Consider the following 21,993-nt stretch of genomic DNA (forward strand, 5'->3'; position numbering starts at 1 on the left):
AAAACTGACTATTGGCAAATGAAAGCCTATTTAAGAACCACAACTGTGTTTATCAAATCCTGTTTAAAAAACGAACTGAATTGATACCTCTTCGAAATAATTTGCAATATTTATTTGTTGCAGCTCACCCTAAGAAAGAAGACTCACTACTCGCCGTCACAGAATAAATACACTTAGGACATCCGTACACAAATTGACTAAGCCCCACGGTTAGGGAATGCAAATCGGTTATTTTTTGTATGGAAATAACCGCGGTTTCGGTTAATAACCGATTATTTCCATACAAAAAATAACCGATTTGCATTCCCTACCCACGGTAAGCTCCTTTCCTCCTACGTCATTATGCTACCGTCATCCGATGTCCAGACGCCCCCTCCCCCCCCCCCTTATTTGAAATGACGTAATTTATGATTAGCCCCTAAGGCTTGTGTTGTGGATACTCTGACAACGATATACATATACATAGAAAACACCCGTGACTCAGGAACAAATATCTGCACCTCTAGCACATCTTGCATCCGCGACTTAGACCGCGACTCGAGTCGCCATTCCCGCGGCTGTCAAATCTGTCGATTTCCGTAGCATAACTTGTACCCGCGACTGCAACAGCCGCGTAGAGAACTCAAAGTCGCGGCGCGACTCGTCAGTGTTACCCGGCGAAATCAAAGTCTAAACAAATCGATATTTGCAAGTGGCAACACTGAATCGGAAACCAGGGATGCGCTAAATCATTCGTTCTTTGGTGGTAAAAAATCTAGTTTTTTGTCGATGGTTAAGTTTTTCCTGTCAAAGTCAAGGAACTTTCAAATTTTGTCAACATTTAATTACGGGAAAACATATGAAAAAATGTAAGTAATAGAGCCTTATATAATTAATATTGATAATATTCCTTAAAATATATATTGTTTAAAAATTTCTGTTTAATAAACCTTTTAAATAAAATAGTTTTGTAAGTAACTATAATAATGGAATTGCTATTATTGGGTTTGTTCTCATATTCCTGTTGTAAATAGTGTTTTTTTTTTTTCAGAATAAGTTCAGCATTATCCTAGACACGATTGATATCCCAGCACCCAAAGGAAAATATTATTAACAGGAACGTGCCAACCCGAAGTGGAGATTCAGGAAAAGAAACACACTAGGCAAGCTTGTAGGTTTCAAACGCGGAGCTGTCCCCTTTTCTAAATTAACTAAGATGTGAGAAGCGCTTCAGCTTTAAGAACACCACCGACGAAGTTAACTATTAATAATAACCCTAATGGTTATGGCGTACCTATCTAAGCTGCCACAGTAACTCTCAAATAAGTTTCATATAGTTTTTCTTGTGCCAATAATGGACGGCATGTGTGTGTACTGTGTACCTACTGTTTATGATTTGACAAATTGATATGAGAAGCTTATTTCATAGTCCTCGATGAAGTCATGACCATATTTTATTGTCTTGTTTATAAACCAATTTTCTTTCCAGGGTGATTGTCCTACGCCGCATGTCGAAGAAAAAGGAAGAGAGAAAATACTTTTCAAGGGTAATAAAGAAGATTCTTACAATTTCTCTATAGTGGTTCTAGATGTTAATATATATTAGGTTTAATAATAAGAAGTCGAATATTGCAAGAATATATAAGGCAAAGCAATATACTATTAATTTAAATATTGTTTTTTTTCTCTCCTGTATTTTTACCTGAAAAGAAACAAAAATAAAGTAGGTAGGTAATTACCTAGAACTCCTATAAGCCATGATTAATTAGCTCCCCAAGGCCCACTTCATACCTAATGCTGACAGCAACGTATCATAGCATGATCGTATCAGGCCCTGTCAAACATGAAGTGAAACATCTAGAACACGGGTTTGATCTAGAGGAGTTTCAATATGGTATATAGACCATATGATAACCGTACCTATGCTACCTACGCAGACTATGACATGAGCGTAATAACTCCTTCAAAATATTGTTGGTCGGCTCGGTCCAGTCACGTCACGGTATGGTGTTGGCAGGGGACGGAATGGTTTAAGCATGATTTTGAGCCGGACATGATCCTGTTATAGCCACGTATTACATCATTCTGTTACAGTACGATGCAGCGGGCACAGGCCACATGTAGGTATGTTTTGTTGAAGTCGAGGAAGGTTCCAAACGGTACCTCAATAGTAAGAGATTGTTGAAATTAGACATCTAACCGTGATCCTAAATATTACTACTAAGACTATGGCTTACTTAATAAGTTGGATAGTTTGTTTTGAACATTTATACCTACCCACCTCATAGGCTTCATTTATGTACAAGCAAGCGGGCTCCGTTGTTAGGTTGATGAAAGTTTTGTGTAAGGAAGTCTAAGGATTACTTTTACAAACTTACGAACCTGAATTGAAATTTAAAAATCCTACATATGTACCTAATTACTTAATTGAGTACCTACAAACTAGCTGTTTGAAAGTAAAGTTGTAAACAGGTATCACCGTGCATAATCAATATAAGAGTGCGTAAAGCGCATTTAGTGATTGTTCCATAATTCCTTATTCCTTAGGGCAATAAGTAATTATACAAATTATATTATTACATACTATATGAAACTTGTTTTTAAGTTATAATTGTCATGAGTTTAGTTAAAAAAGTACAAGCAAACCACCCGCGAGAGCGAGTCGCGTTATAAAGTCGCGTAGACTTCGACTCGCGGATTGACATAAAGACGAGAGAATATTTTGTCTCAAAATAGGCAGTTGTGCTACGGATTTTAGTTCAAAGTCGCGATCGTTGTCATTTTCTGACAGTGACACCTGATCGCGAGTTTGTCGCGGCTCTCGCGCGTGAGTTGTGCTGCCAACACGCGACAAGCCGCCAAGTCGCGCCGATCTGTCACTTCTCACGCCTGTCGCGGCCAGTTGTGCTAGAGGTGCTGTGTTCATCATAAATGCCTTTACCGGGATTCGAACCCAGGGCCATCGGATTCACAGGCAGGACCACTACCAACTATAGTTCGTTTTTTTAGCATTAGTAATAAGGTAAATAATCTTGACATGTCCTTTAATTGAAAAACACATTTTAAAAGTAAGTTACGGCAAATATGTAATATTTATGAATCTAATACGATCACTTATATTCTTCTGCTTTCATAAGTAATAGTTACTGATTTTTAAAAAGCGTTTTTCAATTAAAAGACATGTCAAGATCGCTTACCTTCTTCCAAGTTCTTTCTAATGCCAAATAAAACGAACTATAAAGTCCATTCCAATAGAACTTGCAAACTTTGTCAACAAAGCACGTAACTTTGTTTTGTCACTGTTTCTCCTTGAATTTTCACATAATCTCATCAAACACCATTGAAACACATACACTATACACTATTAAAGCGGTCGTTACCGTAAAATACAACAATATATAACTGTATCTTGGATATTTCATTAAAAGTTTAAAATGGTTTCATAAGTTAGGTTAGTAGGCCCTGATGTAATGACGTTTTTGTTTCTTTTACATTCTACAATTGTCTATGATGGGTAGTGTTGTGACTAAAGTTGGTGATATACTCGTAAAGCCGCTACACACTACGCGACTCACGGTCTGTACCTGCCAACGCGGTTATATACACTACGCGATAAGGACGGCGACTACCACGGAGAAATGGATGCTCATAACTTTGAGAAATGGTATGAACAAATATTAAATAAAATACCTACTGGTTCCGTGGTAGTCATGGATAACGCACCGTACCATTCGCGTCACATCGACAAAGTACCCACCATGCAATGGAGGAAAGACGCCATCCAAGCTTGGTTACGGCAGAAAAAAATAAATTACGACGAAAAAGAAATAAAAGCTGACCTTATAGGAAAAATAGATAGGGCTAGATATAAAAAAATGTTCGTCGATGAACTGTCGAAATCAAGAGGGATAACGGAATTGCGAATTAAACCCAATTGAATTGATATGGGCACAGGTAAAAGGTTACGTTGGGCGGAGAAATAAAACCTTCAAGATGCCAGAATTGAAGGTTTTGTTGGCAGAAAGCTTATCGCGAATCGGAGCAGACCAGTGGAAAAAATGCGTGGATCACGTCATAGAGGAAGAGAATAAAATGAAAAATTTAGACGGCATCATCGATAGGGCTACAGATGATATAATGGCACCTTTTATAATAAATACTGGTGATACATCATCTTCTAGTACCGTTTTTTCCTCTGATCGTGAAGAATCGTGATTAAACAAATTAAAAATATGTATCTACTTGTTTTTTACTTTCGGTATTTAATTATTCGATATGGTTTGACATAATAACTGGGCAAGTGCGAGTCGGACTCGCGCACGAAGGGTTCCGTACCATAAAGCAAAAAAAAAACGGGTAAAAATGCAAAAAGAAAACGGTCACCCATCCAAGTACTGACCACGCCCGACGTTGCTTAACTTTGGTCAAAAATCACGTTTGCTGTATGGGAGCCCCACTTAAATCTTTATTTTATTCTGTTTTTAGTATTTGTTGTTATAGCGGCAACAGAAATACATCATCTGTGAAAATTTCAACTGTCTAGCTATCACGGTTCGTGAGATACAGCCTGGTGACAGACAGACGGACGGACAGCGAAGTCTTAGTAATAGGGTCCCGTTTTACCCTTTGGGTACGGAACCCTAAAAATGGTAACACACTATCGCACCGCACCACGACCTTGGTGCGTCGCACCCATAAGTGATATATAGTTCGATTTTAGCATTAAAAATAAGGTAAACAATCTTTATGTCTTTGTTTTTGATTGAAAAACACATTCAAAAAATAAGTTACGGCAAATATGTAACAATTATGAATCCAATACGATCATTTATATTCTTCTGCTTTCATAAGTAATAGTTACTGATTTTTAATAAGCGTTTTTCAATTAAAAGACATGTCAAGATCGCTTACCTTCTTTCAAGTTCTTTTTAATGCAAAAAAACGAACTATAGAGCGAGAAAGAGATATCTGTTTCTCGCTCTCACTTATGGATGCAACGCACCAGTTCGTGATGCAGTGCGATAGTGTGTTACGGCCTTAAGTAAAGGACTAAGTAAGACTCTTGCCCATCACTAGCAAAGTCATCATTCAGAGACAATTTCAATATGGCGGTTTGTTTACATACATTGCAAGTTCTATTGGAATGGACTTTTAGGCTAGACCGGTCCATAGAAGCAACCATTAATAATACAAACCTTGCTCATCAACTGTTTCTGCTGGTCCTACTGAAGATTTTCGATTCTTTTTCTTTTTACTACTTTCGTTTAGAGTAGTATCTTGCTGGGATGCATTCATTTCTGAAAAATATAAAAAAATGGCATGAAAATAATTATATTCTAACAAAATAGCAATATTGTGCAATAAACAATCATATTAAATAAGCTTTTATACTATATAATGTTCACGGACTAGCAAGCGCAGCGTAGGACGTCCACCTACAAGATGGACAGACGACCTTGTTAAGGTCGCCAGAAGACGCTGGATGCGGGTCGCTTCCAACCGGCACGTATGGAGGTCCAAGGGGGAGGCCTATATTCAGCAGTGGACGTCTTATGGCTGAGATGATGATGATGATGATGGCTATATAATGTTAATCTTTTACATGGGACGCTCGTAACACTGTAATTAACATCCAGATTAACCAGAAACAAAAAAGGAATCTATTACGAATCTTGTTTGGTAAAAGGTAAATATGGCTCCTGTGCACACAACAACAACAACAACTAGCTTGCAAGAGTTTCAAAAAAGTCGCGAAGTTAAAAATGTTAGTAAATTATTATAAATTTATTAGGAGCTACAATATTACATACTAATAACAAACGATTTACACGGAAAAAATGCCAAACTTACCAATACTTTCCCGAATATTTGTTTTTCCAGGGGTCTTTTTTAGTGGGATAAACATACTGTCGTCATCTGCCTTGTTTTTCTGCGACATCTGTTCATCGTCACTGCCACAATTATCTTCAGAAAACAGTAACTGTAGGTCGATTGAATCAGAGGAGTCTTCATTATCTGTTTCTTGTTTTTCCTTTGAAACTTTAACTATTTTTGAATCTGAAACGTCTCCCTTGGTATCCTTGTTTTTCTTTGATTTTTTAGTCTGGGTCAAGTTCAATTGATCGATTATTGGCTCAACTTGATTTCTTTTAGTTGTATTGCCACTATTCAAAGAAACATTGTTTTTGTTGAATTTAGTTTTCTTGTCTTTGTTTAGTTCATTCAGTACAGAGTCATAATTCTGCAAGATCTCTTCATTTTCACTACTGTCCGAAGTATCTTCACAAGCCATCGTAGCTTGTAACGGGTCCTTACCAGTTTGGTTCATAATAGAATGGCCTTCTGTTATTTGTACATTTTCGATTTCTTCCCGGTCAGTGAACTGAACAACAGAGATGTTCATATCTTTTTGGGGTGTCTTAGGTTCTTGTTTTACATGCACTTGCAAGGGATCCGCATTGTCTATGGTGCTGGCACTGCAGACTGTTATTTCCTTTTCATCAGTAGCAGAGTCATGCATAGACTTGTTCTTTTTGAGCGATAAATTGGTATCTACTTGTCTTTCACTGGTATCAAGAGCAGAGCCTTGCTTAGACTTATTCTTAATGCTTTTGTTCAATGACACATTGGTATCTTCCAGTTTGGCACTTTCGTTGAGAGTAGAATCCAAACGCATGCGATTGGATTTCTTAGGGTTAACTGCTACTTCTTCATCAGATGCTAATAAGGACGAGTCTATTCTCATTCGATTTTTCTTGGTTTTAGGAGTCGGCGATTTTTGATCCGAAGAGTTTAGTTTGTGGCGTGATTCAAACATTTCTCTAGATGCATTCTTTTGTTCTTTTAATTTACGTTCATTAAACTTCTTCTTGCTTTTCTTGCTCATTGTCAGTTCTTTATCACTCATTGAGAGGTCATCTCCAGAGCCAGAAAGCAACTCATTATCATCTTCATCTGAACTTACTACAAACGAATCTTTCTCATAATCAGTGTCATTAGACATATCGTCATCTGAGGTTAGAGTTTCGCCTCGTTGTACAATTTCATTCTCTTCTTCGTACCTTCTGTCCTCTTCATCTTGACTGTCCCCCGATTCGTAGTCATCACTTGCTTCTTCGGCTTCATCGTCAATGTGTTTATTCTTTTCAACTGAACGTGCATAAGATTCATCATTATCACTGTCCTCTTCTGAAGAATCAGTTTCATCAATCGATTCGGAAAAGTTAGATTTATTTTTCTTTGTACCTTCTTGCTTTTGTTCTTCTGTTTTTGTTTTGATACCGAGCTGTTGTGTAGTAATAGGAGTACTAGTCTGCATTGTCAGTTTTGGAATAGCGTTTTGCTTTGGTGTTCCTTTAACATCATTCAAAGAAAGATTGCCTTTAGATGATATTTTATTCTTCTTACTTTTTTCATTAATGTCTGATTTCGATAATAAATCATTTGTTGGTTGTTTAGGTGACTTGACGTTATCCGAGGTAGAGGATATGTCTTTTAATTGGGATAATATCAACGTGCTTTTATTGTTAGTAGTATTATTTTTAGATAAATCTGGAGTGTGTGCAGTACTGTTTGAAATTGATGATTTTCTTTTATCAATTTTGGTTTTATCTGGAGTATCAGTCCCAGAGCTTGAAGTGGAAGATTTCCTCTTGTCGTTTTTAGCTTGGTGTGAAGAAGTATCTGCAATAGACTCTGTAACTGAAGATTTTCTCTTGTCATTTTTCGACAAATCTGGAGTGTTTGTACCAGAGTTGGATATTGATGTCTTTCTCTTGTTGTCATTTGACAAATCTGGAGTGTTTACACCAGAGTTTGAAATTGATGATTTTCTCTTGTCATTTTTCGACAAATCTGGAGTGTTTGTACCAGAGTTGGATATTGATGTCTTTCTCTTGTTGTCATTTGACAAATCTGGAGTGTTTACACCAGAGTTTGAAATTGATGATTTTCTCTTGTCATTTTTCGACAAATCTGGAGTGTTTGTACCAGAGTTGGATATTGATGTCTTTCTTTTGTTGTCTTTCGACAAATCTGGAGTGTTTACACCAGAGTTTGAAATTGTTGATTTACTCTTATCATTTTTCGACAAATCTGGAGTGTTTGTACCAGAGTTGGATATTGACGTTTTTCTCTTGTTATCTTTCGATAGATCTGGAGTGTTTACACCAGAGTTGGATAATGACGATTTCCTCTTATCATTTATCGACAAATCTGGAGTGTTTGTACCAGAGTTTGAAATTGATGATTTTCTCTTAGAGCCATTAGTATCTTCTATAATACTATGTTTTGACAAATTGAAAGATTTATTAGACTGTTGTGTTGTTTCCAAAGATTTCTGTAAAATTTCTTCATGAATGGTTTCATCAATATCCATTGGCTCACAACTGTCGTTAACATCATCACAAATTATTTTCGGGATACTTATCTCAGCGCTAGGAACATTTTCTATATCAACTTGATTTGATAGAATAATATTATCATTTCCGTTAAGTTCATTAGGTGTATTTTTTTCTTGGAAATCGTGTTTTACTTCAGGAACACATTGATCTTCACTATCTAAATGTTCAATTTTATTAGTTGGGGCGCCAACACTGTTTGAGTCTGAATCTTCGAAATATACTGTGGCCTGCACATTGCCAGGCGTGTTTTCAAATAACTTTGCCATATCATCTCCATTGTCAGATTTTTCACTGGCAATATCATTAGTAGTATTGATGTCTTCTTTCGGGGCTAGCACTTGCAACATGTTACTATCATCAGAGGGTTTTGAATTATCTTCACTGTTAGTGTCACCTTTCTTTTTCTTCCTTTTTGAAGATGTGTCTAAAAATGAGTGTGAAGTATTTTTATCAGTTATGGATGTATTGGATTTGTCAATCTTAGGGCTATCTGTAACATTTAATCCGGAAGTATTTCTACTTGATTTTCCTTTACGTTTCTTAGAGAGTTCATTGTCACTGAAACTAATAATGTCTTTTTCAGATATTATGACTGCTGGCCATGATTCTGTTCTAATTCTCTTAGTCTTATCATTTGCAGCAGTATCTAAAGCTGATGTGCTTTTGTTGTGATTTAATGTATTTATTTTCGATTCAGTTTCAATTTTTTTCAACAAGCTCATATTAGACTCAGAAAGATCGTCATTCGATTCTTTGGATTTGACCGATTTATTTGATGGACAATCTTGGGATACTAAATCAGCTTCCTTATTTCCAATAGAAATGTTTAAGCTTTCATTTTCTACAGTACTTGAGTCCTGGTTCGTTTTATATGATCCACTTCTTCTGTTTCTTTTTTCTAAAAGTCGTTTACTTTTTCTTGCACTGTTGGGGGACAATTCCTCAGTATCAGCTGCAGAAAGGGGTGAGTTAGATTTGTTATCTGCTTTTTGGACTTCATTCTCTGGTTCTTCTTCAATTACCATTTCTGCTACTGGTAGTGGTTTGATCACGGTGCTGGTCTCTGAAAAGGAGAAGAGTTACGATTTAAGAAGTATTCAAACATCAGTACCAAAATGAAGGAAGCAGTTTGACATATTTTAACATTTTTGCAAAAAAATCTCAATTTTCACCCAGGGCCACTTGTGTATCTGAGTCCCAGACAAGAATAACGTCTTAGATCCTCCTGTCATGAAATGCGATTAGCTCAGCGAAGCAGCAAACGCGGAATCGCTCCAAATTTCTCTACAATGGGAAAACTAAAGAAGTACTTTTTAATTGAGATCTTGGCCTTCCCTTGACATAGCCTAGAATCTAAGCAATCTGTCGTTAGTATCCGTAAGTTTTTAGTTTTCATCCTAAATACGGAGACACGTAGTTAAATGTCACCATGTAAAAAACATAAATAATGTATTATCTGGTGTGGCAAGGGATATGCCTTGACTCGCACCTTCATGGCTGCTGGTATCCGCCGCCAACGGCAGTATTACTTGATCCGGGCGCGCCACCCCGATGATGTCTGACCAACACCGCGGTGACGGGACGGATATAGTACCTGTACATTCATTATCAGACATATAGGAATCCGCGGGGCAATTGTGAATTAAGACTTTATGTTCGTGCACTTATGATACTAATTACAACAAAATTTAGGCTGTTTTAAAACGATTAGGCAACTAAAAACTATTTTTTATCTATTTTGTTGTGTAATTAGTACCATAAGTGCACAAACATAAAGTCTTAATTTACAATTTGACCCGCGGATTCCTATGTCTGTAATCATTATCATTATCAATACAAGAGAGACTCTGGAACCATATTATTCTTTGCCCGTTTTATTGTATTATAGTTTGGGCATACACTAAGTGATACTAATATACTATTCAAATTTAAATATGTATATCAATCAGTCTTGACTTTGTTTTTAGCTCAAATTGCATGGCGACAGAAAATAAAAATTTCCCTGTAATTTTTCCAGCAGTCATGAGTTTTGTGCCTATTTTATACTCCAAATTATTGTACATGTGCGATTCAACAAGTCATACCCCTTGTCACATGCCGCATACCATACTGCATTCGATTTTATAGCATAGATAAAGTTAACCTTTATCAATGCCGCTTGAGGGTCTCAATGCAGTTCAACAACTGCTGTTACAGACAACAACCAAGACCAGTCGGCGTATTATGGATAGCTTTATCCATGTGATAAAATAACTGTCACTTTTGTACACTGTGAGATAGAAAGTGATGGATACCATTTTATCACGCTGTCACGTAGACAAGAACGACCATCATATCCGTACAGTACCTAACTAACCTCAAACCAAGTTGCTTGATTCCACTTTTCACTTAAGTTATTAATTTATTATGCACTAACATGACTATAATTGCATGCATGATAATTCTACATGTCGATAAAAGATTGCAGTGTCATCTAAATTGAGTTATGGATGTTTAACCCCAAATATAACACATTCTTTCATAAAATTGTTGCTGCTATTTTTGTCTTGATTACATACTATATTAAAAATCAAGTTCTCACCAAGGTTCTCGACACTTGAAGTGGAATCTTTTCTAGTTCTCCTCGTCTGCCTGACGGGAGTTGCCGGGCCATCATTATCACTTCCTGAAGATTAAATTGATAACATGCAAATTTGTATGTGGTCACAGTCACAAGTTTCACAACACACACTCTGTTATGTAAAACTAACACACACAATTTAGTAAAAGTAACCAATAAAGTAATTGATACAGATGTGATGTAGTGCACGGTTATTAAATTTTCCATCGTATTTTCACGGAAACGTACGAACGTGTCTTGCTATTTCAGTCAGTCACAATACAAAAAGTACTGTTAAAAAAAAGTATGTTGACTTCAGTCAACTGCTTTCAGCAAAATTAGTCATGCTGCTCTCCAGCATGACTAATATGAACGCTTCCAAGAAAATACGATGGAAAACAATAGAGTAATTGTCATTTTTTAGGGTTCCGTACCCAAAGGGTAAAACGGGACCCTATTACTAAGACTTCGCTGTCCGTCCGTCCGTCCGTCCGTCCGTCTGTCACCAGGCTGTATCTCACGAACCGTGATAGCTAGACAGTTGAAATTTTCACAGATGATGTATTTCTGTTGCCGCTATAACAACAAATACTAAAAACAGAATAAAATAAAGATTAAAATGGGGCTCCCATACAACACACGTGATTTTTGACCAAAGTTAAGCAACGTCGGGAGGGGTCAGTACTTGGATGGGTGACCGTTTTCTTTTTGCTTTTTTTTGTTTTTTTTTTTGCATTATGGTACGGAACCCTTCGTGCGCGAGTCCGACTCGCACTTGCCCGGTTTTTTTATGAATGTTATCAATCGATCAGATTTTTTATTTAGGGATAAAATGTTGTCTTAACTTAAAGAAATACAAAAGTCACAAATGATGGTCAATGTCTAGCACCCGCACTTTACTGACGAAGAGCTTCTAACAAAATGACAATATACATCGTGACGTCACCATGTAACGTTAGAAGCCGTTTCTGTGTATGGAAAACAAGCAAATTGCGATTTTGTCGGTGAAATATTGCGTATATTATTGGCATACAATATTTTTTTAAATAAAATGTAAGGATGGTACCTTTTTTTTCCTATCTGGAAGTTAAAGAAATAATTATTTAGAAACTTTGAGGTCTTGTAGTTTTTTATTATTCCCATATACATATTTTTTAAGTTTCCAAATTATTGTGATAAATTGCCCATTTTCTATCTATTTAATTAGATTTAGTTATAAAATTCAACATGTGTCAACAGCCCTATTTATTATCTATTTATGCACTACATCTGTACTTCAGTCATAAAATTCATAACCAATTAAAGCACATGAACAAAAAAAAGTTAATTATGTAGAGTCCTACAGTCAAATATATAATCAGTCTTGCCTTGGATTGTATCAATTCAAGTTTTTAGTGGCATAGCATGGTGTTAAAAGCTATCATGAGTTATAAATCATACGTCGGACTCCAGCGGGCGTTTTCGTGGCATGTCAGAATGATATGTAAGGTTCGCAAATCAATCAATTCACTTTCGAGTATTTGTACTTAGTATTTGGTACCTAGTATTTATAATGTGAAATTCCAAATAACATAGCAACTAACTGCGTTATTTATAAACGTACTTGGACTACACATAAGTCAAAATGGCGAAAAAGTTCGTTTGGCTTTATCCGTCACTCAGACAATTTGCAGCTGTGAGAAAGGAACAAAACAAATGAGTTAACTGGGCATGTCAAGTTCTATGAACACGGCTATGTTACAAATACTAGATACATTATAATACTCGTAAGTTAAGATTTTTTTGTAAACCTTACCTTGCCCTCAAACTGCCCCCTATAGTCCGACGACGTATGGTTATAATTAGGGCTCCTGATATCCGTGATACACGCCGATCCGTAGCTACGGGTTCTTAAGCCCGGCGGTACTAAGATCACGAATTTCACGAACACGGCAAGGTACGTACCTCGTACCTGCGTTCGCGTCCGGATTCACGTGACACGCCGTGACACGCCATGATACGTAGCCCGTACCTGCGTGAGCTTCGGGCTCGGTTCCGTTGAATACTTATCGCACGTCTCGTAGGTTCGACACGCCCGGGAGAAAAATAAATAAGGACTAAGTATGTAATATTATTGAATTGAGTTACCACTTAGTATATTGAATACGGGACTTTCGCCGGACAAACATTTACGTGTGAATTAAACTTAAATTGTATTTTTTACATCGATTTGAATATAATGGTTATATCTAAATAATTTATGGGGTTATTCTGTTTTCTGTATAATCAGCTATTGATTTTAGTCAAAACTAGCGACCTGCCCGTTGCATTGCACTATATTTATATTAAATATAAGGTGTAAAACTCCCTAGTAAGTATCATTATAATTATGAACTTAAGCAACGCTATGCTACTGGTTGTTATTATTAAATCAAGAGAAAACATTTTTTCTGTTAAGTATTAATTAAATGAATGAAACATACTTACTCTAGCTGTAAGTTTTCCTAACAAATAAAATATTTATATAATGAACTACAATATGTTTATCCAATATCCTTGTATCTATTACTATAAAATTGGACAATTATCGAAATACCAAGTAACATTTGTAAAATTATTTAAATTATTTAAATTACTTAAATATACTTAAAGATACTTTTTAATTGACCGCGCAACAGTAGCGCCGCTAGCGGTGAATTCTCGCGATATTCTCTAATCCAAACTTTTTTGAAAATATCGATATGAACAGCACTGGCCAAACTGTGGTATCATTTGTGCACATTGACCTGTCAATTTAGTTCGCGAGTTTCTGGAGGCAACTTGTAGTGTTACTCTAATAGTGTGTTTAAACTATTAACAATGAAGAGAAGTTGGGTGTGGAGATATGCCACCAGAGTCGGAGATACAGCTTTTTGTACCTTGTGCAATGATCGCACAAATAATGAGTTTTCCTGTCGTGGTGGTACTACAGGATCTATCGGAAGACATTTGACGGCAGTTCACTTGAAAGCTCCTGTCACGACATCCAACGAGTAAGTACAATTTTTCACTATATTAAATAAGATGTAAATGAAAGTATAGAATATTATGAAGAGTAAAGTTTTGGGGACCTTACCGCGGGGGCCTTTTTTAGATTTAATTTAATTTAGTTTAGTATAGATTTATTTTTGTACACATTGTTGTTATTTGAAATAAAGAAATTGCTTATATATTAAAAAAAAAATTACATTTCCAAATGAGACATCGGAAATTATAATTATACCTATGAGGTACAATTAATAATTGACAACATTTATGTTTTTAAGACTAGGTATTATTTGATAAATGTTTTGTGTTCAGCCTGAAAAGAGAACGTTCACTACGACTAGGTACTTATTAATTAATAATAAAAAAAACACCTATCGTCGTATCAATATAGTTGTATAGTTGATATAAAGGAAATAAAAAAAAACCCTTTTTTTATATGTTAACTTGCATTCCTCATGTGTAAGCCGTATATGTGTTATTTTGATATATTGGTATGCGACAATTTGTGTGAATACAGGGTTTTATTTGTCAATATTCGATTGATCTGTGAGTTTACTTATAATTAAGCTAAAAATATTAAAATAAATCTGTAAGTAAATAAATATTAGAAAAAAAAACATTTTTTTTATAAATGGGCTGTGCGCTGATAAAAAGAATGTTGCTAGATTTTTTTATTATTTTTACAGTATTAAGAAAAAACTAGTCAACTTTTAAGTACTATTAGATAGCGAAATCTTGATACTTGCCAAATTCGCTCCACCCTACTATACAATCAAGGCGTTAATATGATGAATAATTTATCACAATTGTCTCCTGTTTCCCACCCTCACGAATAAAGTATCCAATAAACGCTTCATCAGGTTTATTTATTATGTATTTCAATAAAATGCAATGGACAATGACTTAATATTAAATACAACGTCCCAAAAAACTGTTTGCACAGTTTGAATGTTTAATTTAAACGTTATTATTTTTTACCAAGACGAGACTAAAGTAATGTGTATTACTTGTGAGATAAGTACATTCATGCGATGGCCAAGTCAGTCTATTTATCTAAAACATAAAAGATTTTTAATATTTATATGGTCATTAGAAGATGTTGTTAGGTTAGCTAATTACGTAATAAAGCAATGTGTTTTTGAAACACTAAACAGGAAAAAAGTATAGGAACTTTATGAAGAATGATAATCACATAAATTGAACGTTCAAACTTAATTCAATTGCAGACAATCATCTGTTGACGATGACACAATCCCAAGCGATGTAGCGGTTTCCGGCGGCAGCGAGCAAAGTGAAGGTAGAGTGCCATCAAATGTACAAAAACGGAGACGTTTTCGCCAAAGTCAATCTTGCGACCGTACATCATGCAGCATTGAAAGAACAGAGAACATTCACCAAGCTGTAGCAAAATTAATTGCTGTGAATCAGCTACCTTTATCATTCACAGCAAGCGAAGGCTTCCAGCAGTTTATGGCGGTTATCGAACCCGGCTATAAAATAATAAAAGAAGATGCTTTGAAACGAAGACTTAATCTTTTAGCAGATAAACTAACCGACAAAATACGCGAAAAATTGTTAAAAGCCAAGAGCATAGCATGCACTGCAGACCTTTGGTCATCTCGCACCCAGGAGTCGTACTTAACGTGTACAACAAACATTATAGATGATGAGTGGAATTGTGAATCAATGACATTAAGTACACAGGAGATGGAAGAAAGGCATACGGCAGTAAATATTGCCAAAGAAATAAACGAAATCACCGATAAATGGGGAATATCGTCGAGCCTCTCAGCAGTAGTGACAGATAACGCCACAAATATAGTAAACGCTGTTTCATCATCAAGTGTGTTAGAAAAAAACAATTTGACCTGCGCTGCTCACAGTATTCAACTAGCTGTTAACAAATCTTTTCTCATGGAAAACGTGGCAAATGTATGCAGCAAGGCAAGTAAAATTGTTGGACATTTTCGTCATTCCAATGTAGCAACCAAAGAATTAGAAACGATGCAAGAACAACTAGAGATGAAGCAGCTTAATCTAATTCAAAGCTGCAAAACGAGATGGAATTCAACATATGAGATGCTTGACCGTCTACTGGTAAATAGGATACCTGTAATGAACGTGTTAAATGATCGCACAAAAACACTACCAAGTACCGCACATCGTCTAGAAATGTTCGAAGCAGAATGGTTTTTAATTGACGAATTGGTGAAAATTCTAAAACCGCTTCAAGTGGCTACAAATTTACTTTGCTCAGATGCACACTCACCGGTATCAATGGTGCGACCACTGCTTCAAACCATAATAAAAAATCATTTAAATGACGACGACACTGATTCCGAAACCGCTAAAGGTGTCAAATTAATAATTAAAACAGAACTAGAAGAGCGGTTTAAATTAATCTGGAATCAAGACTGCGAAGTTAATGCTCGGCAAATTGCATCTCTGCTCGACCCACGATACAAAGATTTGTGTGATGAACATATTGACGCTAGGCAGCTTATAAGAAATAAAGTCATGGCCAAATTACAGAACAGTGTACCTATTGAAGACAGAGAACAGTCTACGGAAGCTGATGAAAATTCTACTAAAAGTGCATTAGAGTACATCTATAACACAAAAAGTTACTCTAATATGCATCCTTTAGAGCAATTTAATACATATTTAGCAGAACCACAGATTCGATTTGACATGGACCCATTTCAGTGGTGGAAATTGCGAGCAGCAAGATACCCAGCGGTTGCAGACATTGCAAAAAACTATTTATGTATACCAGCTACCTCCGCAAGTTCGGAAAGAACTTTTTCAACAGCGGGTAACATCGTTACAGCAAAACGTAGCTGTCTTCTTCCCAAAAACGTTTCTTTATTGGTATTTTTGTATCAAAACAAAAAAATGCTAGATTAATAATATACCTAGATATTTATTGTTTTTATTATTGTTGTGTAATTATTTTAATAGCGATAAGAGGGTGTTTAATTTAGAAACATATTAATATGTAATTATTTATTTGTATCTTGTTCTAAATTTTCACCGATCTGATTTTAATTTTTTTTTATTTAAATTTACCGAACTTTGTGAAGTTTCACAGAGTAGGTATTGAAAGCTGATTTGTAACCAAGAAATCGAAGTTTTAATTAGACATGTAAAATAATTATATTTAGCTTAAGTTAACGTTATTAATTAGGTTTTAAATTCATCTATTAAAATTGTCCTGTCAATCAATCAATATTTCATCAATGCACCAAATTTTTCAAAAAGTTTTAGTTAAGTATTTAAGAAAATTTACCTGTCTGGTTATACGTTTTATTTTATTAGTCTTAGATGTCTATATTTATTTAGACATTAATGTGATATTATCCAGTTTATTTTTTAAATATTAATGTGTTATGTTTTACTGACATTTTTATAACTGTAATTATTTCTAAATTAAGAAATTATATACTTACTTCATGTTGATTTATGGATAAATAAGTGTTCAGAACGTTGTTGTGTGGTTTTGTTGATTTATAAATTATAATATATCTATTTTAAAGTTGAGCAAATTATTTTAATAAACCTTTTGTACCCCATACAGTGTTGTTGTATTATTTTAGCAACCCTTTTATTAAAGTAGCTATTCATTGTAATTAATGCTTGGTTCTTTTAATTTATTACTGATTAATATTTAAAAGGCCGTACTATTGGAAATAAATTTTATTTCAAAAGTAATGAAACGGAATTAGAACTATGAATAAAAAACTCACGATACATTTTTATTCGTAGCTCTTAGAGACCGCATCGTATCTATCTTCACTCAACGTCGCGGGCGGACCGAACCGGGGCGTGTTCTTAAGATACGTGAAGCCGTGATCACGCCTACACGGATCTACACGGATTCACGTACCCTAATTTCACGTAACCGAATGTCACGTGCGGAACGGACCAGAAAACCGTTGCCGTGATTCACGAAACCGGGCGCACGGCTACGGGTTCACGAATCACGGACACGACCGCGAGCCCTAGTTATAATGTGAGTTCCAACTGACATTTTTGTTTGCAGTAAAACATTTACAAAGAAAATAAAATGACTAGTGCAATTAAACATACCAGCTTGCGAGTTTCTCCGGGCGGCTCTTTTGGCTCTAGGAGAGTCTGTTGCTGTCACCGACAGTGTTTCTGACACAATGCTGCTGTTGGACTTGATTCTGGCGCTCCTCCTAGATGGTGTGATCGTTTTCTCTTCAGCCTCTGTGGCTAAGGACTTCCTTCTGGTCTTTCTGGGACTGCTCACTTGGGCTGAAATAATGTGTGTCAGTTTTAAACATAAAAAATAATACTATATTTTAGTAAAGGAGTGCTGGAGCATCCCAGTATCATAGTAGTATGGAACTACTATCACATATGTGACAGTAGGATGCTCCATGGGTTAATATTGACTTCAATAACCTAATACTGTAATAAACTGTTTACATAATGACAATGATTACAATTATTACTTAAAAATAAGAAATACATAAAAATAAATCAAATTATCCACTAATACTTCTTACATTATTGTAAAGCAATCCTTAAAATTTACTATATTGATAATTAAAAGAATAAATTAAGGTAAACAGCAATTTTTGGTTAGGTCATGTGTAATTACAGATTGCTTTTTCAGTTAGGTTTGAATTCAAGTTATTAATTCATCAAAACAAAGTAAAAAGTTTAAGTTTGGTGTCAATAACATTAAACCATTGATAATGTGTTATCAGCACACTACATTTGAATAAAACGAATTGCTTTTATCTTCTGGGTTTCACAAATATTTTTTCAGTACAATTACAGCTAACTGTACAAGATACAGAGATTACCCTTAAATTGGAATTTATGCAACTTTCACAATGGCACATAAATAATTATGGCCTAGCCCCTATAGTTCGTTTTTTTCAGCATTAGAAATTAGGTAAACAATCTTGATGTGTCTTTTTATTCAAAAACTTCTTCCTCGCATTATCCCAGCATTTTGCCCTGGCTCATGGGAGCCTGGTGTCTGCTTGACTACTAATCCCATGATTTGACGTAGGCACTAGTTTTTACAAAAGTGACTGCCATCTGACCTTCCAACCCAGACGGAAAACTAGGCCTTATTGAAAAACATATTTTAAAAATAAGCACAGCAAATGTGTATCAATTATGAATCTAATACAATCATTTATATTCTTCTGCTTTCATAAGTAATAGTTACCGATTTTTAAAAAGCGTTTTTCAAATAAAAGACATGTCAAGATCGCTTACCTTCTTTCTAATGCTAAAAGAACTATAGGCTGGAATAAGCTCTTATTCACATAATTCTTGCAAAGGATGAATAGTTCACACAAGTTAACAAAGAGTCTATAACTTACCATTTTCATCAATGAGTTCCAGTTGTGGTTTGGCTGCCAGCCTCCCCCCACGCTTCTTGGTTGGTGTTGAGGGTGCCGGGGACCCACCATCTTCAGATTGTTCCACAGACATCCGCCGTCTCAGTCTTGTTACTGTTACTGAAGTAATGATTGGTATGGGTGGAATGATAAGTTGGGCCCTGGAGGGAAACTACCTTAAATCCTTAAGCTGGCTCATTTTACTTAAATGAGGCATTCCTTTATTTTTAAAAAGAAACAAAACTGCATTTAAAGATTTTTCTCTTTTTCTTCAATTTGGCTTGTCTAAAAAAATCTTGAGTACGGAATATTATATTTTATGGATATTTTGTACAATAGACGAGTGTAAGACCTAATGTTTCTTGGCGAAATGTTATCATTAACATTAACTGTATCGACTAGTAGAATAAAATTGCGAATTTTATTTTTTGGAATTTTTAGTCGGTTCGAGTCCCGGGCGAGGCAAGCGAGTTTTAGAAAATCTTTTTGAATGCAGTTTTGTTTCCTTTTAAAAATAAATGAATGTCTTCTTTAAGTAAAATGAGCCAGCTTAAGGATTTAAGGTAGTTTCCCTCCAGGGCCCGACTTATCTTTCCACACTGCATAATATTATAATATTGAAGTTTAAAGAAATCATTTAAGAATTTTTATTATTTAGCAACTTTGAACTAAATCAACTAATTATTGTACAGTTTACCCTTTCAACTCGGGCAAACTGTAGGTCGTGTTACTGCATAATTTTATTACTATTCATAGGGAATGAAGAATAATTTTTTTAACCATGAACAGTATTTACAATTTTGATTAATATGCTTTTTGTTAGAGAACAGGCACTGACAGAGATGGTTAGTTATTCGAGTGTTTCCTAGTCTAAACAGGTGATCCTGCTAAGGTAATATATTTACTACGCAAAAGAAAAGCGTGCGTAGCCGAAATCTGTAAATGACGGATACACCACGCATGTTCACGGTAAGTCTCAACCTGTATTGTTGACGAATCACTCAAAAATACGTACCTTTAACGCCAACGTCTTCTTCCATGGTGTAAGTAAACACTAATTTGCTGTTAAATGTAGTTAAATATCTTCTATTAAGTCGATCTCCAAACACGTGCAAACGAACCAACTGATTTCAAATCGGAATGGTGCATCCAAAGAGTATAATAAGTATGTATAGGAAAAGAGAGCCAACTCGCGAGTAAATGTCAAAAAACGTCTACACCAACGCCACAAGCGGATTTTTGTTCAACTAACCTTTACGTATGTGTGCGTGCACAGTGCACACATGCATACAAATAAAAACTATACCATAGGATTTACCGCGAAAAACGAAAATTGAAATGTCGTTATTTGCCTCTCAATCGCTATTTCATGTAAGTGCATATTATGTGCGCAGAAATAGCGATTAAGAGGCAAATAACGACATTTCAATTTTCGTTTTTCGCGGTAAATCCTATGGTATAGTTTTGAAGCTTCTGTAAAGTGAACTACAATGAGATTAATCCATTTTTTCAGCTAATTGCAAGAAAATCAGGTGAAAAAATTAATACCACTTATATAGTTCACTGTACAGCCAAGGAAAAAAGTGCAATATATAATTCAAAGTCAAACGTAAACTCAAAGACGTTTATTTTACTCATATTAGGTACACATAACATTACATAAAATTTTTTTTGCTTAAACTGTCTCTCAGTGTCGTTTTCTAATAGATAAATTTAAATCTTGAGAGCTCATTCCAATCAATCGTGAAAATGAAAGAAAACATTATTTTCAAGAGATTGGTTAGTTTACACATAAATCAGGCGATATCAAAGGATTCTATTACAGAACAAGTCGCAACATTTTTTTAATCTCAGATGTATATGGTATTATTATTTGTAGTCAACTATGTAACTTACTTCAGGAACATAGTTTTTAGGCGGCTAAACTTAAAACTTCTCTATCATAAAGTTGCTCATTTCACAACATTATTTTCAGAAAATCATATCTCTGTAACTATACAACTTATGAGGTTTATCTTTTATGTTATCGATAGCTTATTTATTGTAGATTACTGTTGTATGCATAACTCCATAACCGCCATAAGGTACCTTTGACCATGGGACGTCACATATGGAGCTTATAAAAGGGCACAGTATTTCAGTTACATATACAGGTAGCTGTTGTCATAAAGCTCCAAAGTAATCAGTCAACGGCCTAGTCAATATACGAAATACACATGCGAATTCTCGCACCGTCTAAATTACAAAGCAAAAACATAACTTATTTTGTCAAAGATCTGTGAGGAATATGCCGTGGCCCATGGATTGATGTACAACACCAAGAAGAGCGAACTACTCGTTTTCAAGGTAGGCAAAAAGGAGTATACGTCAGTTCCTGCTGTTTATTTATGTGGTGTTCCTCTAAATAGAGTTTCACAGTTCAAGTACCTAGGCACTAGGTTACCGAAGACCTCCAGGATGATGCTGACATAGAAAGGGAGCGCAGGGCAGTGTCAGTAAGGTGCAACATGCTGTCGTGTAGGTTTGCACGGTGTGACAGGGATGTCCAAAAGACCCTTTTTAAGGCTTTTTGCCAGTCCTTTTACGCGTGCAGACCCTCAATGCCCTGCGTGTCCAATACAAT

The 21,993-nt window shown here is 35.5% G+C and overlaps 1 protein-coding gene and 1 long non-coding RNA gene across 2 annotated transcripts in view; one reads left to right on the forward strand and one right to left on the reverse strand.

Annotated features, from left to right (window-relative positions):
- LOC134665887 (transcriptional regulator ATRX-like) overlaps positions 1–20,526 on the reverse strand; it is a 32,114-nt gene extending 11,588 nt beyond the window's left edge. Inside the window, exons 1-8 of the mRNA XM_063522918.1 lie at positions 20,386–20,526; positions 19,353–19,490; positions 18,076–18,264; positions 10,963–11,046; positions 9,871–9,975; positions 7,674–9,444; positions 5,830–7,610; positions 5,175–5,276 (exon numbers count right to left, since the gene is read on the reverse strand). Coding sequence (XP_063378988.1) covers positions 5,175–5,276; positions 5,830–7,610; positions 7,674–9,444; positions 9,871–9,975; positions 10,963–11,046; positions 18,076–18,264; positions 19,353–19,490; positions 20,386–20,410 — 4,195 coding nt within the window. The 5' untranslated portion in view covers positions 20,411–20,526. The remainder of the gene's footprint in view (positions 1–5,174; positions 5,277–5,829; positions 7,611–7,673; positions 9,445–9,870; positions 9,976–10,962; positions 11,047–18,075; positions 18,265–19,352; positions 19,491–20,385) is intronic.
- On the forward strand, positions 502–1,653 carry LOC134665925 (uncharacterized). Its single transcript, XR_010098434.1, has 2 exons — positions 502–848; positions 1,031–1,653. It is a non-coding gene; the product is annotated as an uncharacterized LOC134665925 (long non-coding RNA).
- Positions 20,527–21,993: the final 1,467 nt, after the last annotated feature.

The sequence above is a fragment of the Cydia fagiglandana genome, chromosome 7 (assembly GCF_963556715.1).
Source record: "Cydia fagiglandana chromosome 7, ilCydFagi1.1, whole genome shotgun sequence".
In the NCBI taxonomy this organism is placed as follows: Eukaryota; Metazoa; Arthropoda; class Insecta; order Lepidoptera; family Tortricidae; genus Cydia; species Cydia fagiglandana.